This window comes from Heterodontus francisci, chromosome 6, assembly GCF_036365525.1.
Source record: "Heterodontus francisci isolate sHetFra1 chromosome 6, sHetFra1.hap1, whole genome shotgun sequence".
In the NCBI taxonomy this organism is placed as follows: Eukaryota; Metazoa; Chordata; class Chondrichthyes; order Heterodontiformes; family Heterodontidae; genus Heterodontus; species Heterodontus francisci.
In genome coordinates this window covers 152,879,790-152,894,816 of record NC_090376.1, presented here as the reverse complement: position 1 = coordinate 152,894,816, position 15,027 = coordinate 152,879,790, and the positions used below count along the sequence as shown (strand labels likewise).

Below are 15,027 nucleotides of genomic sequence, written 5' to 3'. Positions count from 1 at the left end.
CTCATCAGCTAAGGGCTATGTGTACAGGGCTATGTATACCTTAGCTATCAACTGCATTGTTAGATTACCAACAGGTGCTTGGCATTCCTCCCTTGGTTTTCTTCTTCCAATATAGATTCTTAGAAACCTAAGTAACAACAGAAAAAAAGACAATGGTGCAGAAATGGCTTGCAAATTGTTCAAAGAATCTTCTTACTGAACTCTTTAGATAAGTCTTTGTGTACATGTCAGTTCCGAGCAACCATGGATATCCATTTTACTCACATGGATAGATCATTCCTGGTTATTGACACAGCAAGATCAGGAAATATCTTGAATGTCAAAATAACATCATTAAAACTTAATTTAAATACTGAAATATTCAATATGGTTCTGGCAGCAGCTTCTTGCTGCCCTCAACTATCCCACCAGAAATGCATGCGCTGTGCAAAGTTTAGAGATACAGCACTGAAACAGGCCCTTCGGCCCACTGAGTCTGTGCCGACCATCAACCACCCATTTATACTAATCCTACACTATTCCCATATTCCTACCACATCCCCACCTGTCCCTATATTTCCCTACCACCTACCTATACTAGGGGCAATTTATAATGGCCAATTTACCTATCAACCTGCAAGTCTTTTGGCATGTGGGAGGAAACCGGAGCACCCAGAGGAAACCCACGCAGACACAGGGAGAACTTGCAAACTCCACACAGGCAGTACCCAGAATTGAACCCGGGTCGCTGGAGCTGTGAGGCTGCGGTGCTAACCACTGCGCCACTGTGCCGCCCATTGCGCCACTGTGCCGCCCATTTTCAACAAAGAGGTAGAGATTTGATATGATGGATCTCCACTCCCATTTTCCAATCAATAACAACCATTTTAAGTTGAAAATAATGCATTAATGTTTGAAAAATCTGCTCTAGTGTGTGCATGTTTTGGGTGGGGGGATGGTACAATTGGTGTGTGGTGTACATAAATAATGACCCCTAAAACCATCGCTTCAACAAAGAGCTTCCAATATTTGATCAATGCATAGCGAAAAGTAAAATCTTCCCTGAAGATCTTCACAGAAAGAGGTGTAGATGTATCCTAATATGGACAGAACGGAGAACCAGATGTACCTGAACTGATTTCCTCATGTTCAATGGAATTTGATGTGCCTTTATGTGCCTGGTATCATTTGCAATAACTGAAAGGCTTATATTAATATTGAATCCTTTGATGTTGCAGAGTGCTCAAAGGGGTAAAGTGCTACAAACTATTAATTTTTTCCTGAAATGCCTTTATTCGGCTGTTTCTGATTGTGCTGCATGAAGATAAGATTTTGCTGAATGTACAGGAATAAATATTGTAAAATAAAACAGTTCTGTTGCAATGAATCTTGAGTATTAAATCATGACAGCAAAGGTGACCAGCTAAGAGGACTAAAGTTGAAGTGATGACAGTAAGAAGAATTATCAGTGAGTGATGGATCAGTGACTTAGATTAGAATTCAGGCAACTCCAGCTAAATTGTTAGCCCCTAGATTTACACACAATGGGCTGGATTTTATAAGCTTGCCGCCAATCTCAAAAATGGCTGTCCACCTGTGCGGACCACACGTCGCGGAGTCGCCGCGGTATTCAGCGCGGCGGCCCATTTAAAGACCGAGGAGGACCGCCCCCCTCCGCCCTTGATGACACGGAGGGAGCGGGCAGTCCATCCCCGGCAATGGAGGCAGGTATCACTGCACAGGCATCGACGCCATTTTTATAGGGCTTCGAGCCCTACATTACAACTTAATTTTTTAAAGATACAGTGCTATTAGGAAATGAAATAAATTTATCCGGACCCTCTCCTAACGCCCCCCCCCCCGCACCACCCCCCCAATAGCCATGGAAATAATAACCTGCCCTCTGCCCTCCCAAAACACTTACCTTGTGCTCTCGACCTTCACCCTGCAAAGTTCATCAACTTTCAACTTTACCCCTTCCCACCACCCCCTCGACTAATGAAATTAGTTTTACTCTGCTCCCCCCACCACGCACTGAGAAATGTACCTGTTACCTCATTCTCCACCAGTGTTCCACCTTAGATCACCGGACAGAGATCAGAAGGTGCAGGAGTGCCAGCCACCGGTACCAATATGGCACCGGAATGCCAATGGAAATGGGTAAGTAATTAATTCATTTATTTAACAAAATTACCATATTTAAAATTTAGTCATGTCGCTGACAGGCTGGAGGGCTGCCACGAGGCCTCGCTGCCACTGGCAATATCAGGCTGGGCCTTCCCGGCGTTACGGCCCATGGCGGACCTCTGCCGGATGCATTTTCTGGCCCCGCCCACCACGACCTCCGATGTCGGGGGAAGCTGTAAAATCCAGCCCAATACTTGTTTCAGAAAGACTAATTCTCAGATTCTTTCCATAAAATTTGCACAGAAACATTTCCAGAGACTGACAGAATATTAAATCTTCCTACTCAGAGCTCACTTTAGTACTGTATTATTGGCTACGCCATTGCAGGAATACAATTAATGCCATTATGAAAACTTCTTATGATATGAATGAAAAGCTGCATGCTACTTGAAACCAATTTTTGAGGTTTTGATTTGCAAAACTATTACCAACTGTGCCACTGTAATTTTGTAATGTGAAATTCATTGGGCCGGATTTTATTCTGGGGACGGGGGTCCTGGCGCCGGGCCATAAGGTCGGGGGAGAACCCATCTTGGCTCTCCGTAAGATCCCTGTTGCAATTTAACGGCAGGCAGCCAATTAACTGTCCACTATCGGGGACATCATCCCTTTAAGGGACAGGCTGCTGCCTCCAGAGCTGCCAATAGTGCCAGAGGGAGCAGTGGCCACTGCCAGTTCTGCAACTGGCCTGCAGTACTGGGGATGTTTGGTGATCTTGGACAGGTGAGTGGGGTCAGGGTTGCCAGGGCCAGTCAGGCAGGTCTCAGCAACAGGGTGGGTGGGGGGGGGGTGGTGGTGGGGGGTTGTTGGTGAGGGTGGGGATGGGTCTTCTTGAGGGGGCAGCCATCGCCATCACGGGGCCCCCATAGGAGGGACCACCACCCCCCCCCGACCACGCTAGGAGACTTCCAGGTTTCACCCGGCAGCATCTTCACGCAGCGCCAGGCTCCTCTGTCCTCCACAAAATTGGAGTGGAGGCGGGAAGCAGCCTGTAAGTGGGCATTTTAATTGGCCACTTAAGGGCCGCAATTGTCCTGGAGGTGGGGGGAGGGTGGAGGCTGTCCTCGGCCTTCCGTGCCCTAATCAAAATGGCAGGGGGCCCAAACAACATCGGGAACAGCCCCCCCAACCCCCCAACCGCCGTTTTGTTTGCCCCTGCCTCCATTCCCGTCTCCAAGGGCAGGATAAAATTCTGCCCATTGTCTTACATAGCTGTTCTCCCTCTTGGACTCCTTCATTAATGAGATGAAAACAAAATCCTGGGCAAACTCACCATTTTAATTTGCTCATTTAAGCATTTCTTCTATTAATTGGAATTCCTACTGCCTATATATTTGTCAAACTTTGCATTGTTGGACATGTACTGTGACCTATTCTTTGCTTTCAGAAATGCCCTTGAGGGATTTGACACACCAGATGGTGAAATTGGCACTGGTGAAGTTCAGAGTCTTCATAACCTTGTCCATTCTTCTTTAAATGGAACAAATGCTTTTGCACACTCTGCAGCAAATGATCCACTTTTTGTGGTATGTATTTAGCTCATCTAAAATGATTGAACTGTTATGCCTCCTATATCAGCATCCGACTATCTGATTCCTGCTTTGCCAATGGTAATAAATGTCCTGCTGTGTTAAGTTATTTGAAACAGTGCATGATTTTTCTCCCTTGAGGATGTATCCTCAGTGCACTTGTACCATACTGTTACTTGTTAACAATTGAGCTTTAATGGTTGTAATATTCTTATTTTCACAATGTTACCATAGGAGTACTGCAAACTGGCCACTGTTTCTTTAACTTTCAAAACTTTAAGGTGTGCATCAGAATTGAACTGGCTGGTGATTCATTTGACTGAAGGCAATTATTACATACTGCAGTTTTTCCAAACTAGAGTCAAGCACAGTGGGCGGCACAGTGGCGCAGTGGTTAGCACCGCAGGCGCACAGCTCCAGCGATCCGGGTTCAATTCTGGGTACTACCTGTGTGGAGTTTGCAAGTTCTCCATGTGTTTGCGTGGGTTTCCTCCGGGTGCTCTGGTTTCCTCCCACATGCCAAAGACTTGCAGGTTGATAGGTAAATTGGCCATTATCAATTGCCCCGAGTATAGGTAGGCAGTAGGGAAATATAGGGACAGGTGGGGATGTGGTAAGAATATGGAATTAGTGTAGGATTAGTATAAATGGGTGGTTGATGGTCGGCACAGACTCGGTGGGCCAAAGGGCCTGTTTCAGTGCTGTATCTCTAAACTAAACTAAACACACCTACATGGAGAAAAGAGGTGGGGTTAACTAAGAATATTTATGATCCATGAGTTAAAACAAATCATATATTTTTTCTTATCTGTGCACGTCTGCATTTGTGAACTTTTATGATCTATAACATTTAGGTTTAAGAATATAGTTAGATGATTGCCACGTTAGGTCAGTATTCTCAGTACCAGCTTTCATCCCAGCGCATCCCAGCAAGTACATTTTATTTACTTTTGTGGTGCGGAGGAGCAGGAGTACTTGCCAACTTTTTCCTCAGACCTGTCTTTCTCTGAGCTCGACCAGCCTCCGGGCCTCCCAACCAGCGTGCCTGGTAGACAGTGGTGTTCCCCAAGGGTCAGGGTCAGTGCGAGGACCACTGCTTCTTTTGAACAAAGAACAAAGAACAGTACAGCACAGGAACAGGCCATTCGGCCCTCCAAGCCTGCGCCGATCTTGATGCCTGCCGAAACTAAAACCTTCTGCACTTCTGGGGACCGTATCCCTCTATTCCCATCCGATTCATGTATTTGTCAAGATGTCTCTTAAACGTCTCTATGGTACCTGCTTCCACCACCTCCCACGGCAGCAAGTTCCAGGCACTCACCACCCTTTGTGTAAAGAACTTGCCTCACACATCCCCTCTAAACTTTGCCCCTCTCACCTTAAAACTATGTCCTCTAGTAACTGACTCTTCAACCCTGGGAAAAAGCTTCTGACTATCCACTCTGTCCATGCCGCTCATAACTTTGTAAACCTCTATCATGTCGCCCCTCCACCTCCGTCGTTCTGGTGAAAGCAATCCGATTTTATCCAACCTCTCCTCATAGCTAATGCCCTCCAGACCAGGCAACATCCTGGTAAACCTCTTCTGTACCCTCTCCAAAGCCTCCACGTCCTTCTGGTAGTGCGGTGACCAGAATTGCACGCAATATTCTAAGTGTGGCCTAACTAAAGTTCTGTACAGCTCCAGCATGACTTGCCAATTTTTATACTCAATGCTCCGACCGATGAAGGCAAGCATGCCGCATGCCTTCTTGACTACCTTATCCACCTGCGTTGCCACTTTCAGTGACTTGTGGACCTGTACGCCCAGATCTCTCTGCCTGTCAATACTCCTAAGGGTTCTGCCATTTACTGTATATTTCCCACCTGCATTAGACCTTCCAAAATGCATTACCTCACATCTGTCCAGATTAAACTCCATCTGCCATTTCTCCGCCCAAGTCTCCAACCGATCTATAACCTGCTGTATCCTCTGACAATCCTCATCACTGTCCGCAACACCACCAACCTTTGTGCCATCCGCAAACTTACTAACCAGACCAGTTACATTTTCCTCCAAGTCATTTATATATACTACAAACAGCAAAGGTCCCAGAACTGATCCCTACGGAACACCACTAGTCACATCCCTCCATTCAGAAAAGCACCCTTCCACTGCTACCCTCTGTCTTCTATGACCAAGACAGTTCTGTATCCATCTTGCCAGCTCACCTCTGATCCCGTGTGACTTCACCTTTTGTACCAGTCTGCCATGAGGGATCTTGTCAAAGGCTTGACTGAAGTCAATATAGATAACATCCACTGCGCTTCCTTCATCAATCATCTTTGTCACTTCCTCAAAAAACTCAATCAAATTAGTGAGACACGACCTCCCCTTCACAAAACCATGCTGCCTCTCGCTAAGAAGTTTGTTTGTTTCCAAATGGGAGTAAATCCTGTTCTGAAGAATCCTCTCTAATAATTTTCCTACCACTGACGTAGGGCTCACCAGCCTATAATTTCCTGGATTATCCTTGCTACCCTTCTTAAACAAAGGAACAACATTGGCTATTCTCCAGTCCTCTGGGACCTCACCTGTAGCCAATGAGGATACAAAGATTTCTGTTAAGGCCCCAGCAATTTCTTCCCTTGCCTCCCTCTGTATTCTGGGGTAGATCCCATCAGGCCCTCGGGACTTACCTACCTTAACGCTTTGCAAGACACCCAACACCTCCTCCTTTTTGATAATGAGATGACTGAGACTATCTACACTCCCTTCCCTCGGCTCATCATCCACCAAATCCTTCTCCTTGGTGAATACTGATGCAAAATACTTATTTAGTACCTCGCCCATTTCCACTGGCTCCACACATAGATTCCCTCTCTGTCCTTGAGTGGGCCCAACCCTTTCCCTGGTTACCCTCTTGCTCTTTCTATACATATAAAAAGCCTTGGGATTTTCCTTAATCCTATTTGCTGATGACTTTTCATGACCCCTTTTAGCCCTCCTGACTCCTTGCTTAAGTTCCTTCCTACTGTTTTTATATTCCTCAAGGGATTCGTCTGTTCCTAGCCTTCCAGCCCTTACGCATGCTTCCTTTTTCTTTTTGACTCGGCTCACAATATCCCGCGTTATCCAAGGTTCCCGAAACTTGCCAAACTTATCCTGCTTCCTCACAGGAACATGCTGGTCCTGGATTCTAATCAATTGACGTTTGAAAGACTCCCACATGTCAGATGTTGATTTACCCTCAAACAGCTGCCCCAATCTAAATTCTTCAGTTCCTGCTTAATATTGTTATAATGTCCTCAGTACCTTGCTCTATGGCAGCGAGGCCTGGACAACGTATGTCAGCCAAGACCGACGTCTCAATTCATTCCATCTTCGCTGCCTTCGGAGAATACTTGGCATCAGGTGGCAGGACCGTATCTCCAACACAGAAGTCCTCGAGGCGGCCAACATCCCCAGCTTGTACACACTACTGAGTCAGCGGTGCTTGAGATGGCTTGGCCATGTGAGCCGCATGGAAGATGGCAGGATCCCCAAAGACACATTGTACAGCGAGCTCGCCACTGGTATCAGACCCACCGGCCGTCCATGTCTCCGCTATAAAGACGTCTGCAAACGCGACATGAAATCCTGTGACATTGATCACAAGTCGTGGGAGTCAGTTGCCAGCGTTCGCCAGAGCTAGCGGGCAGCCATAAAGACGGGGCTAAAATGTGGCGAGTCGAAGAGACTTAGTAGTTCGCAGGAAAAAAGACAGAGGCGCAAGGGGAGAGCCAACTGTGCAACAGCCCCGACAAACAAATTTCTCTGCAGCACCTGTGGAAAAGCCTGTCACTCTAGAATTGGCCTTGATAGCCACTCCAGGCGCTGCTTCACAAACCACTGACCACCTCTAGGCGCGTATCCATTGTCTCTCGAGATAAGGAGGCCCAAAAGAAAGAAATTTGCCTTCCCCCAATTTAACACCTTCACCCGAGGACTACTCTTATCCTTATCCACAAGTACCTTAAAACTTATGGAATTATGGTCACTGTTTCCGAAATGCTCCCCCTACTGAAACTTCGACCACCTGGCCGGGCTCATTCCCTAATACCAGGTCCAGAAAGGCCCCATCCCGAGTTGGACTACCGACATACTGTTTCAAGAAGCCCTCCTGGATGCTCCTCACAGATTCTGCCCCATCCAAGCCCCTAGCACTAAGTGAGTCCCAGTCAATATAGGGGAAGTTAAAATCACCCACCACTACAACCCTGTTACCTTTACGTCTTTCCAAAATCTGTCTACATATCTGCTCCTCTACCTCCTGCTGGCTGTTGGGAGGCCTGTAGTAAACCCCCAACATCGTGACTGCACCTTTCCTATTCCTGAGCTCCACCCATATTGCCTCGCTGCATGAACCCTCCGAGGTGTCCTCCTGCAGTACAGCTGTGATATTCTCCTCAACCAGTAATGCAACTCCCCCCACCCCCGCCTTTTACATCCTCCTCTATCCCGCCTGAAGCTTCTAAATCCTGGAACATTTAGCTGCCAATCCTGTCCTTCCCTCAACCAAGTCTCCGTAATAGCAACAACATCATAGTTCCAAGTACTAATCCAAGCTCTAAGTTCATCTGCCTTACCTGTTATACTCGCATTGAAACAAATGCACTTCAGACCACCAGTCCCGCTGTGCTCCGCAACATCTCCCTGCCTGCTCTTCCTCTTAGTCTTACTGGCCTGATTTACTAGTTCCCCCTCATTTATTTCACTTGCTGTCCTACTGCTCTGGTTCCCACCCCCCTGCCACACTAGTTTAAACCCTCCCGAGTGACGCTAGCAAACCTCGCAGCCAGGATATTAGTGCCCCTCCAGTTTAGATGCAACCCGTCCTTCTTGTACAGGTCCCATCTGTCCCTGAAGAGATCCCAATGGTCCAGATATTTGAAACCCTCCCTCCTACACCAGCTGTTCAGCCACGTGTTTAGCTGCACTATCTTCCTATTTCTAGCCTCACTGGCATGTGGCACAGGGAGTAATACCGAGATTACAACCCTGGAGGTCCTGTCTTTTAACTTTCTACCTAACTCCCTAAACTCCCCCTGCAGGACCTCGTCACTCTTCCTGCCTATGTCGTTGGTACCGATGTGTACCACAACCTCTGGCTGTTCACCCTCCCCCTTCAGAATGCCCCCTGTCCGTTCAGAGATATCCTTGACCCTGGCACCAGGGAGGCAACATACCATCCTGGAGTCTCTTTTACGTCCACAGAAGTGCCTATCTGTGCCCCTGACTATAGAGTCCCCTATAACTACTGCTCTTCTGCGCTTTGTCCCTCCTTGCTGAACAGTGCCAGCCGTGGTGCCACTGCTCTGGCTGCTGCTGTTTTCCCCTGATAGGCCATCACCCCCAACAGTATCCAAAACGGTATACTTGTTAGAGAGGGGGAGAGCCACAGGGGATTCCTGCACTGACTGCCTGCCCCTTCTAGCGGTCACCCATCTATCTGCCTGCACCTTGGGTGTAACCACTTCTCTAAAACTCCTGTCTATGACGCTTTCTGCCACCTGCACGCTGGAAGCGTCACGGACCTCCCACATCTCACAGGTGAAGCACTTCACCCCTCTAACTGACATTTCTAGCACTATTTAATGAATAAAAATAAATAAATACTTATTAAATCCTTACTAAACTGTTATAATTAACTGTACAGTCCCTAGTGCTAGATTCCTACTATAAATATTAAATGCTAACTAAATACAGTAATCTCCTCCCTCTGGTTTAGTTACTCTACTTATTAATTAGTTAATTAGGGTTTTAATCAATTTTCATCAATGTATTATTTTCAAATTCAGTACAAATTCCCTCCCAGCCAATCAGGTCACAGCTTTCCTGTGACGTCACTTTTTTTTTCACCCAAGGTAAGTTTTTTATACTTACCGGTCCGGAATTCCGCCCTCCGAGTCTTCTCCCTGGACGTGGGCCGCGAATCCCCGAGGTAAGTTTTTTATACTTACCGGTCCGTAACTCCGCCCTCTGTGTCTTCTCCCTGGATGTAGGCCGCAAATCCCAGAGGTAAATTTTTTATCCTTACCGGTCCGGAACTCCGCCCTCCGAGTCTTCTCCCTGGACGTGGGCCGCGAATCCCCGAGGTAAGTTTTTTATACTTACCGGTCCGTAACTCCGCCCTCTGTGTCTTCTCCCTGGATGTAGGCCGCAAATCCCCGAGGTAAATTTTTTATCCTTACCGGTCCGGAACTCCGCCCTCCGAGTCTTCTCCCTGGATGTCGGCCGCGAATCCCCGAGGTAAGTTTTTTATACTTACCGGTCCGGAAATCCACCCACCGAGTCTTCTCCCTGGATGTCGGCCGCAAATCCCCGAGGTAAGTTTTTTATACTTACCGGTCCGGAACTCCGCCCTCCGATTCTTCTCCCTGGATTTTGCTGTGTATAAATGACTAGAATCTTAGACTATGGATTAGAACTTCAAAATTTGCGGTGATACCAAATTAGGAAGGATATGAGAGTCCTTGAGAGGATGCTGAGGAGATTTACCAGAATAGTTCCAGGGATGAGGGATTTTCGTTACAATGTTAGTTTGGAAAAGCTGCAGTTGTTCTCCTTGGATGGAAGGAGACTGAGGGGAGATTTGATTGAGGTGTTCAAGATTATGACAGGTTTAGATAAGTTAGACAAGGAAAAACCATTCCCACTAACTGATGGTACAAGGACTAGAAGTCACAGGTTGAAGGTTTTGGGCAAGAGATACAGAGGGAATGTGAGGAAGAACTTTTTTACATAGCGAGTGATAATGACCTGGAACTCACTGCCTACGAGGATGGTGGCGGCAGAGACAGTCAATGATTTCAAAAGGAAATTGGATGAGCACTTGAAGGAAATAAACTTGCAGGGCTTTGGGGATCAAGTGGGGGCAGTGGAACTAATTGGATTGCTCCGCGGAGAGCTGGCATGGACTCGATGGGCCGAATGGCCTCCTCTTTGCTGTCCATGACTCTATGTTTTCTGCCCGCAGCCCACCAGCAGCATGGTAAAAATGCCCGGCCACAAAATGGGTGGCTAGCTGCCTGAATAGCACTTGGACAAAATCTATCTTATTGTTTTGTTAGTTGTGTTTATACCTGTTTGTGTCTTGAAGTTGAAGTTTAATTTTGCCATAAGTATAAGACTGGGATTGTGACCCCTGGTATAAAGAACATTTATATACAAGTAGTCAGTTAATATTCTGTTGCACTTAGCATTGTTAATGTTGCAGTTTCTTCTGTTTTCAGGTGTTAGAAAAATACAAATATATATTAGAGTAGTCCTTGGTCATTGTATACAAGTGTCCTGTCTCTGAGGTAGGAGTAATTTTCTGAGATTATTTAGGGAACTTCACACACTGGTAGTGTATATCAGAAAATCCTTGATGCCCATGATTCTCTGTCCAAAATGATTGCTTGAACTTGGAAAATCCATGCCCCATTCTAACCTGATCAGTTTTATTCCTTCTGTCATTGGTAGTAGTTATTAATGCATTGTGACTTAGAAAATGTGCTTTTAGTCTTGTTCCCTCATTTTCTTTCAAGAACATTCAATTTTAGCGCATGATGAATAAAGGACTTAAGATGAGTAACAGCTAATTGTTGAGGACAAGTGGGACCTGAATATTTTTATAACCAGTTCCAGGGTAAATCTTCAAAATTAGATCTAATATTCCATCCACCCAAAATACATACACCTCTCCAAAAAGGATTAGATGAACAGTAGAATTCTAATTCTCAGCCTTTCTATCCACTGTACTAACAGCCGGCAGGGGTCACAGCCTAAAACTATGACTTTGAATCAAGCTTATCATAACATCAGCTCTTTTTCTATTATTGGTCACAGTTGAACTAGTATGCAGCAGTTTAGAATCAAACAGCTTGATCTTGATGGTTTTAGTGCAGAACAATTCAGGACTGGATTTTCTCAACAGTTCAGTTGGACTCCTGCTACAACTGAAGTGGGAGTCCGGCAGAACTGCTTAGTTGGAAAATCCCAGCCAGCCTTGTAAGGGGTGGAGCCTCTGCCTGCCTGTTACAAGGTCAGTCGTGTCAGAAGGAGCAGAGCGAACTGGGCAGTGTCACTTCTCTGGCTCATAAGAAACTCAATGTAGGTCAACACAGTGGGTCAGATGATCCAACACTAAATTGCATTTTGATAATGTTCAAAAGTGTAGTGAAAGTCATAGCTGTGCAGCCTGCAGTATAACTTCAATCTTATCAACTGCTGTTTACACTCTAGAGCCATTGGTTTCAGACTGGTTGTACAGCACAGCTGCAAACTAAATGTATGATGTACCTACCTAGCACTATTCCAAACGGCATACTAATTTATATGGTAAAATAAAGTGTCTATGGCTTTTGCCATTTGTCCCTGATCTTTTGACCTATTTGCCTTGATTTTCAAGTTTGTAGGATGACAATTGGAAGAATTATTAACTCTTATCGATCTTCTCATTATAATAGGTGCTACATGCCTTTGTTGATGCTATCTTTGATGAGTGGATGAAACGAAACAGCCCTTCAATGAGCTCATGGCCTGAGGAGATGGCACCGATTGGGCACAACAAGCAATCTAACATGGTACCATTTTTCCCACCTGTGGCCAATGAGGAGCTATTTGTATCTTCAACTGATCTTGGCTATTCATATGCAGTTGATTTACCAGGTAGGTTTAAAAAGTCATTATTCTTCTTCCAGCCAAGAGAAATATGCTCTGCACTGACCTTTTCCATACAAAGTCATTATTGGCCAGCAGAGAGGATAATTCAAATAGAGGACAAATTATTTGTTCCCGATATTAAGGGGGAGACAGAGAGAAAGCAGGAGTGACTTTCAGTGGCCGGGAAGCCTGGAAATATGCAAATCGCAGATCTTCTGTTAAATTTAATGGCAGGACCACATTTGAATTTTTTACTCAGTTTCCCACACAGCAGCCAATCAAATTGAGATGCGACGGTCTGACCTTTAATTGGTTTATTTACCTAAATGGTAAATGAATAAATAGTACACTGTTCCCACAACGGGAACATATATTTCTACAGGTTATGAACCTAATAAAGGTACAAATTGTTCTATCTCTAATATGGGTTTACCCTCCCGAGCTTAAGTTTTTGAAGCTTAACTTGGTCAAACTTTAAAATACACACAATGCTGCATGTCTATTTGCCTTTCAAATTGTGTGCAGGCAATATGATTTAATTATCCCAGAAAGGTTAATTCACCAGTATTGAATGAAAGCAATCTTTACTGATCGCTTAAGATACCTATCATTGAAAGTACCTGTATCAGCTAATGGAACCCTGGGGTTTCCCGTTGTTCAGAACTACAGTAACCCACAAAAGTAATAGTGATATAAAAACAAGAAATGCTGGAAATACTCAGCGGGTCTGGCAGCATCTGTGGAGAGAGAAACAGAGTTTAACGTTTCAGGTCAGTGACCTTTCATCAGAACTGGCAAAGGTTAGAAATGTGTTAATGGTGTGCTGAAAGACAAAGCGTCTCTCTCCACAGATGCTGCCAGACCTGCTGAGTATTTCCAGCACTTCTTGTTTTTATTTCAGATTTCCAGCATCTGCAGTGTTTTGCTTTTGTTAAAGTAATAGTGATGTTGGTGTTGTGCTCAGTGTTGATCAGCTGTGACTACGCTCCCCCCCTCCCCCTCCCGCTCCCTCACCATGAAAAACCTTGAGTGAAATACATGCTGATCCTAGCAGTACAGAAATATCCAACTCGGGCAAAGAAAACGATTTGCTACACCATTTAAAAAAACAGATTTTTCTTTGGCACCAATTCCAAAGAGGGTTGGTGGGGGCGGGGAGGCGCTAGTCATGAGCTTTGAGGAAGTAATAGGCGGTCAGAGCCCGGCTGGGGGGGTGGGTGGGTTGGGGGCGGGGGGGGGGTGGGGTGCGGTGAGACGATTAGAGGCTAGAGAGCCTGAAGATTGGAGTAGATACCACAAGGAAGGAGATTGGTGGTTGGGAGACAGAGCCTGGAAGTTGGGGCAAGGGTGATGGGAGTGGAGAGAAGATTGGAGATCAGGTCGGGGCCTAGAAATTGGAAATCTTGGGGGGTAGGGGTGGGGCACAAGATCCAAGGGCAGGATGGTGCTTTACAAGTAAATAACTTACCTTTTTGTAGGCAGTCTTTACGGTTGGTTTCCTTAGTGCAGTCAGGGTAAAGCAATATTGCAGTCAAGACCTGAAGCAGATGTTGGATCCCTTATTTGCCTATGCCGGGGGCCTAATTCCCTCTTCAGGTCTTACCAAATATGGTGGCCAGCCATCAGTTCCCGCCCATCAGTTTGGACATTTTGAAAGCTAACGCCTGAAAAACAGGTGCTATGCAATTTCTAGGTCACATTCTCCAATGAATGACTACATTGAATGATGAATAATCCAGCAATTTTAAAGACTTCATTTTTATGATCGTGAACACTAACTTGTTTCATGGAATCCACAGAAACTCAGATTTCCTTGGGTATCATACTTGGTGCGACCTTCAGTGGAATCTTTGCGGGCCTTGTCTTGTTGGCGGTACTAATGATGCTAATTCTACATCAACGAAGGAATCGAGGCTTTGAACCCTTGCTAAGTTCAGAACTTTCCAACAAAATGTATACTGAAGAAGTTTAATTCATGCGGTTGTTCAGGGCTATAATGAAACTATTATTACCGTTAATCTCCCATTGCTATAAAAATAGAAAAGCATTGCATCTAAGCATGGCGGAGAACATTTAGCCTTGTGCCAGCAATACAAGTATGCATTTCTCATAGCTTACCAACTGTACGTGTATAACCTGATCTTATTAGTATTGTATTTGATTCCTAGCGCAATCTTCTGCTTGTAATTGGCTTATAAATGATGAAAAAAGAATAATTTCATAAATTGTGCAGGAAAATTGTCACTATCTCATGTTTTCCATATAAATTCTGTTTATGTTATCTGTCAATGACAATACATTTTTAGAGGTTGTTCGGATATCACAGGTGGGGTTGCCATGTATGACTTTTGCTGGGCAGCTTTGTTAAAGCCCTTCTAAGCTGCTTGGATCTTTCATTTTCAAAGTACTTTCAAAAACAAAATGAAGCTCCAATATGCAGAAAGTCTTAACTCCATACTGTTCTCTCATTTCCAATTTATAACATGTGCTTTAAAAATAAATATAGATAGGAGATATAACCCCACAACTACAGGATTTATGTACAAGATACTTTGTCTCATGGTGCTGTTGTGGAATAATAAAAATTGCTTCTTTGAACTTTATCTGTTATATGATCCACAATGTAACTTAACAGACAAGTATTAAAATGAAATTCTATCATTT

General features: G+C 45.1%; 1 protein-coding gene across 1 annotated transcript in view; it reads left to right on the top strand.

The window, feature by feature from the left end:
- Positions 1–14,413, top strand: part of dct (dopachrome tautomerase) — a 54,432-nt gene extending 40,019 nt beyond the window's left edge. Inside the window, exons 6-9 of the mRNA XM_068032948.1 lie at positions 3,554–3,692; positions 12,168–12,369; positions 12,519–12,529; positions 14,171–14,413. Of these exons, the coding sequence (XP_067889049.1) occupies positions 3,554–3,692; positions 12,168–12,369; positions 12,519–12,529; positions 14,171–14,335 (517 nt within the window). The 3' untranslated portion in view covers positions 14,336–14,413. The remainder of the gene's footprint in view (positions 1–3,553; positions 3,693–12,167; positions 12,370–12,518; positions 12,530–14,170) is intronic.
- The last annotated feature ends 614 nt before the right edge of the window (positions 14,414–15,027 follow it).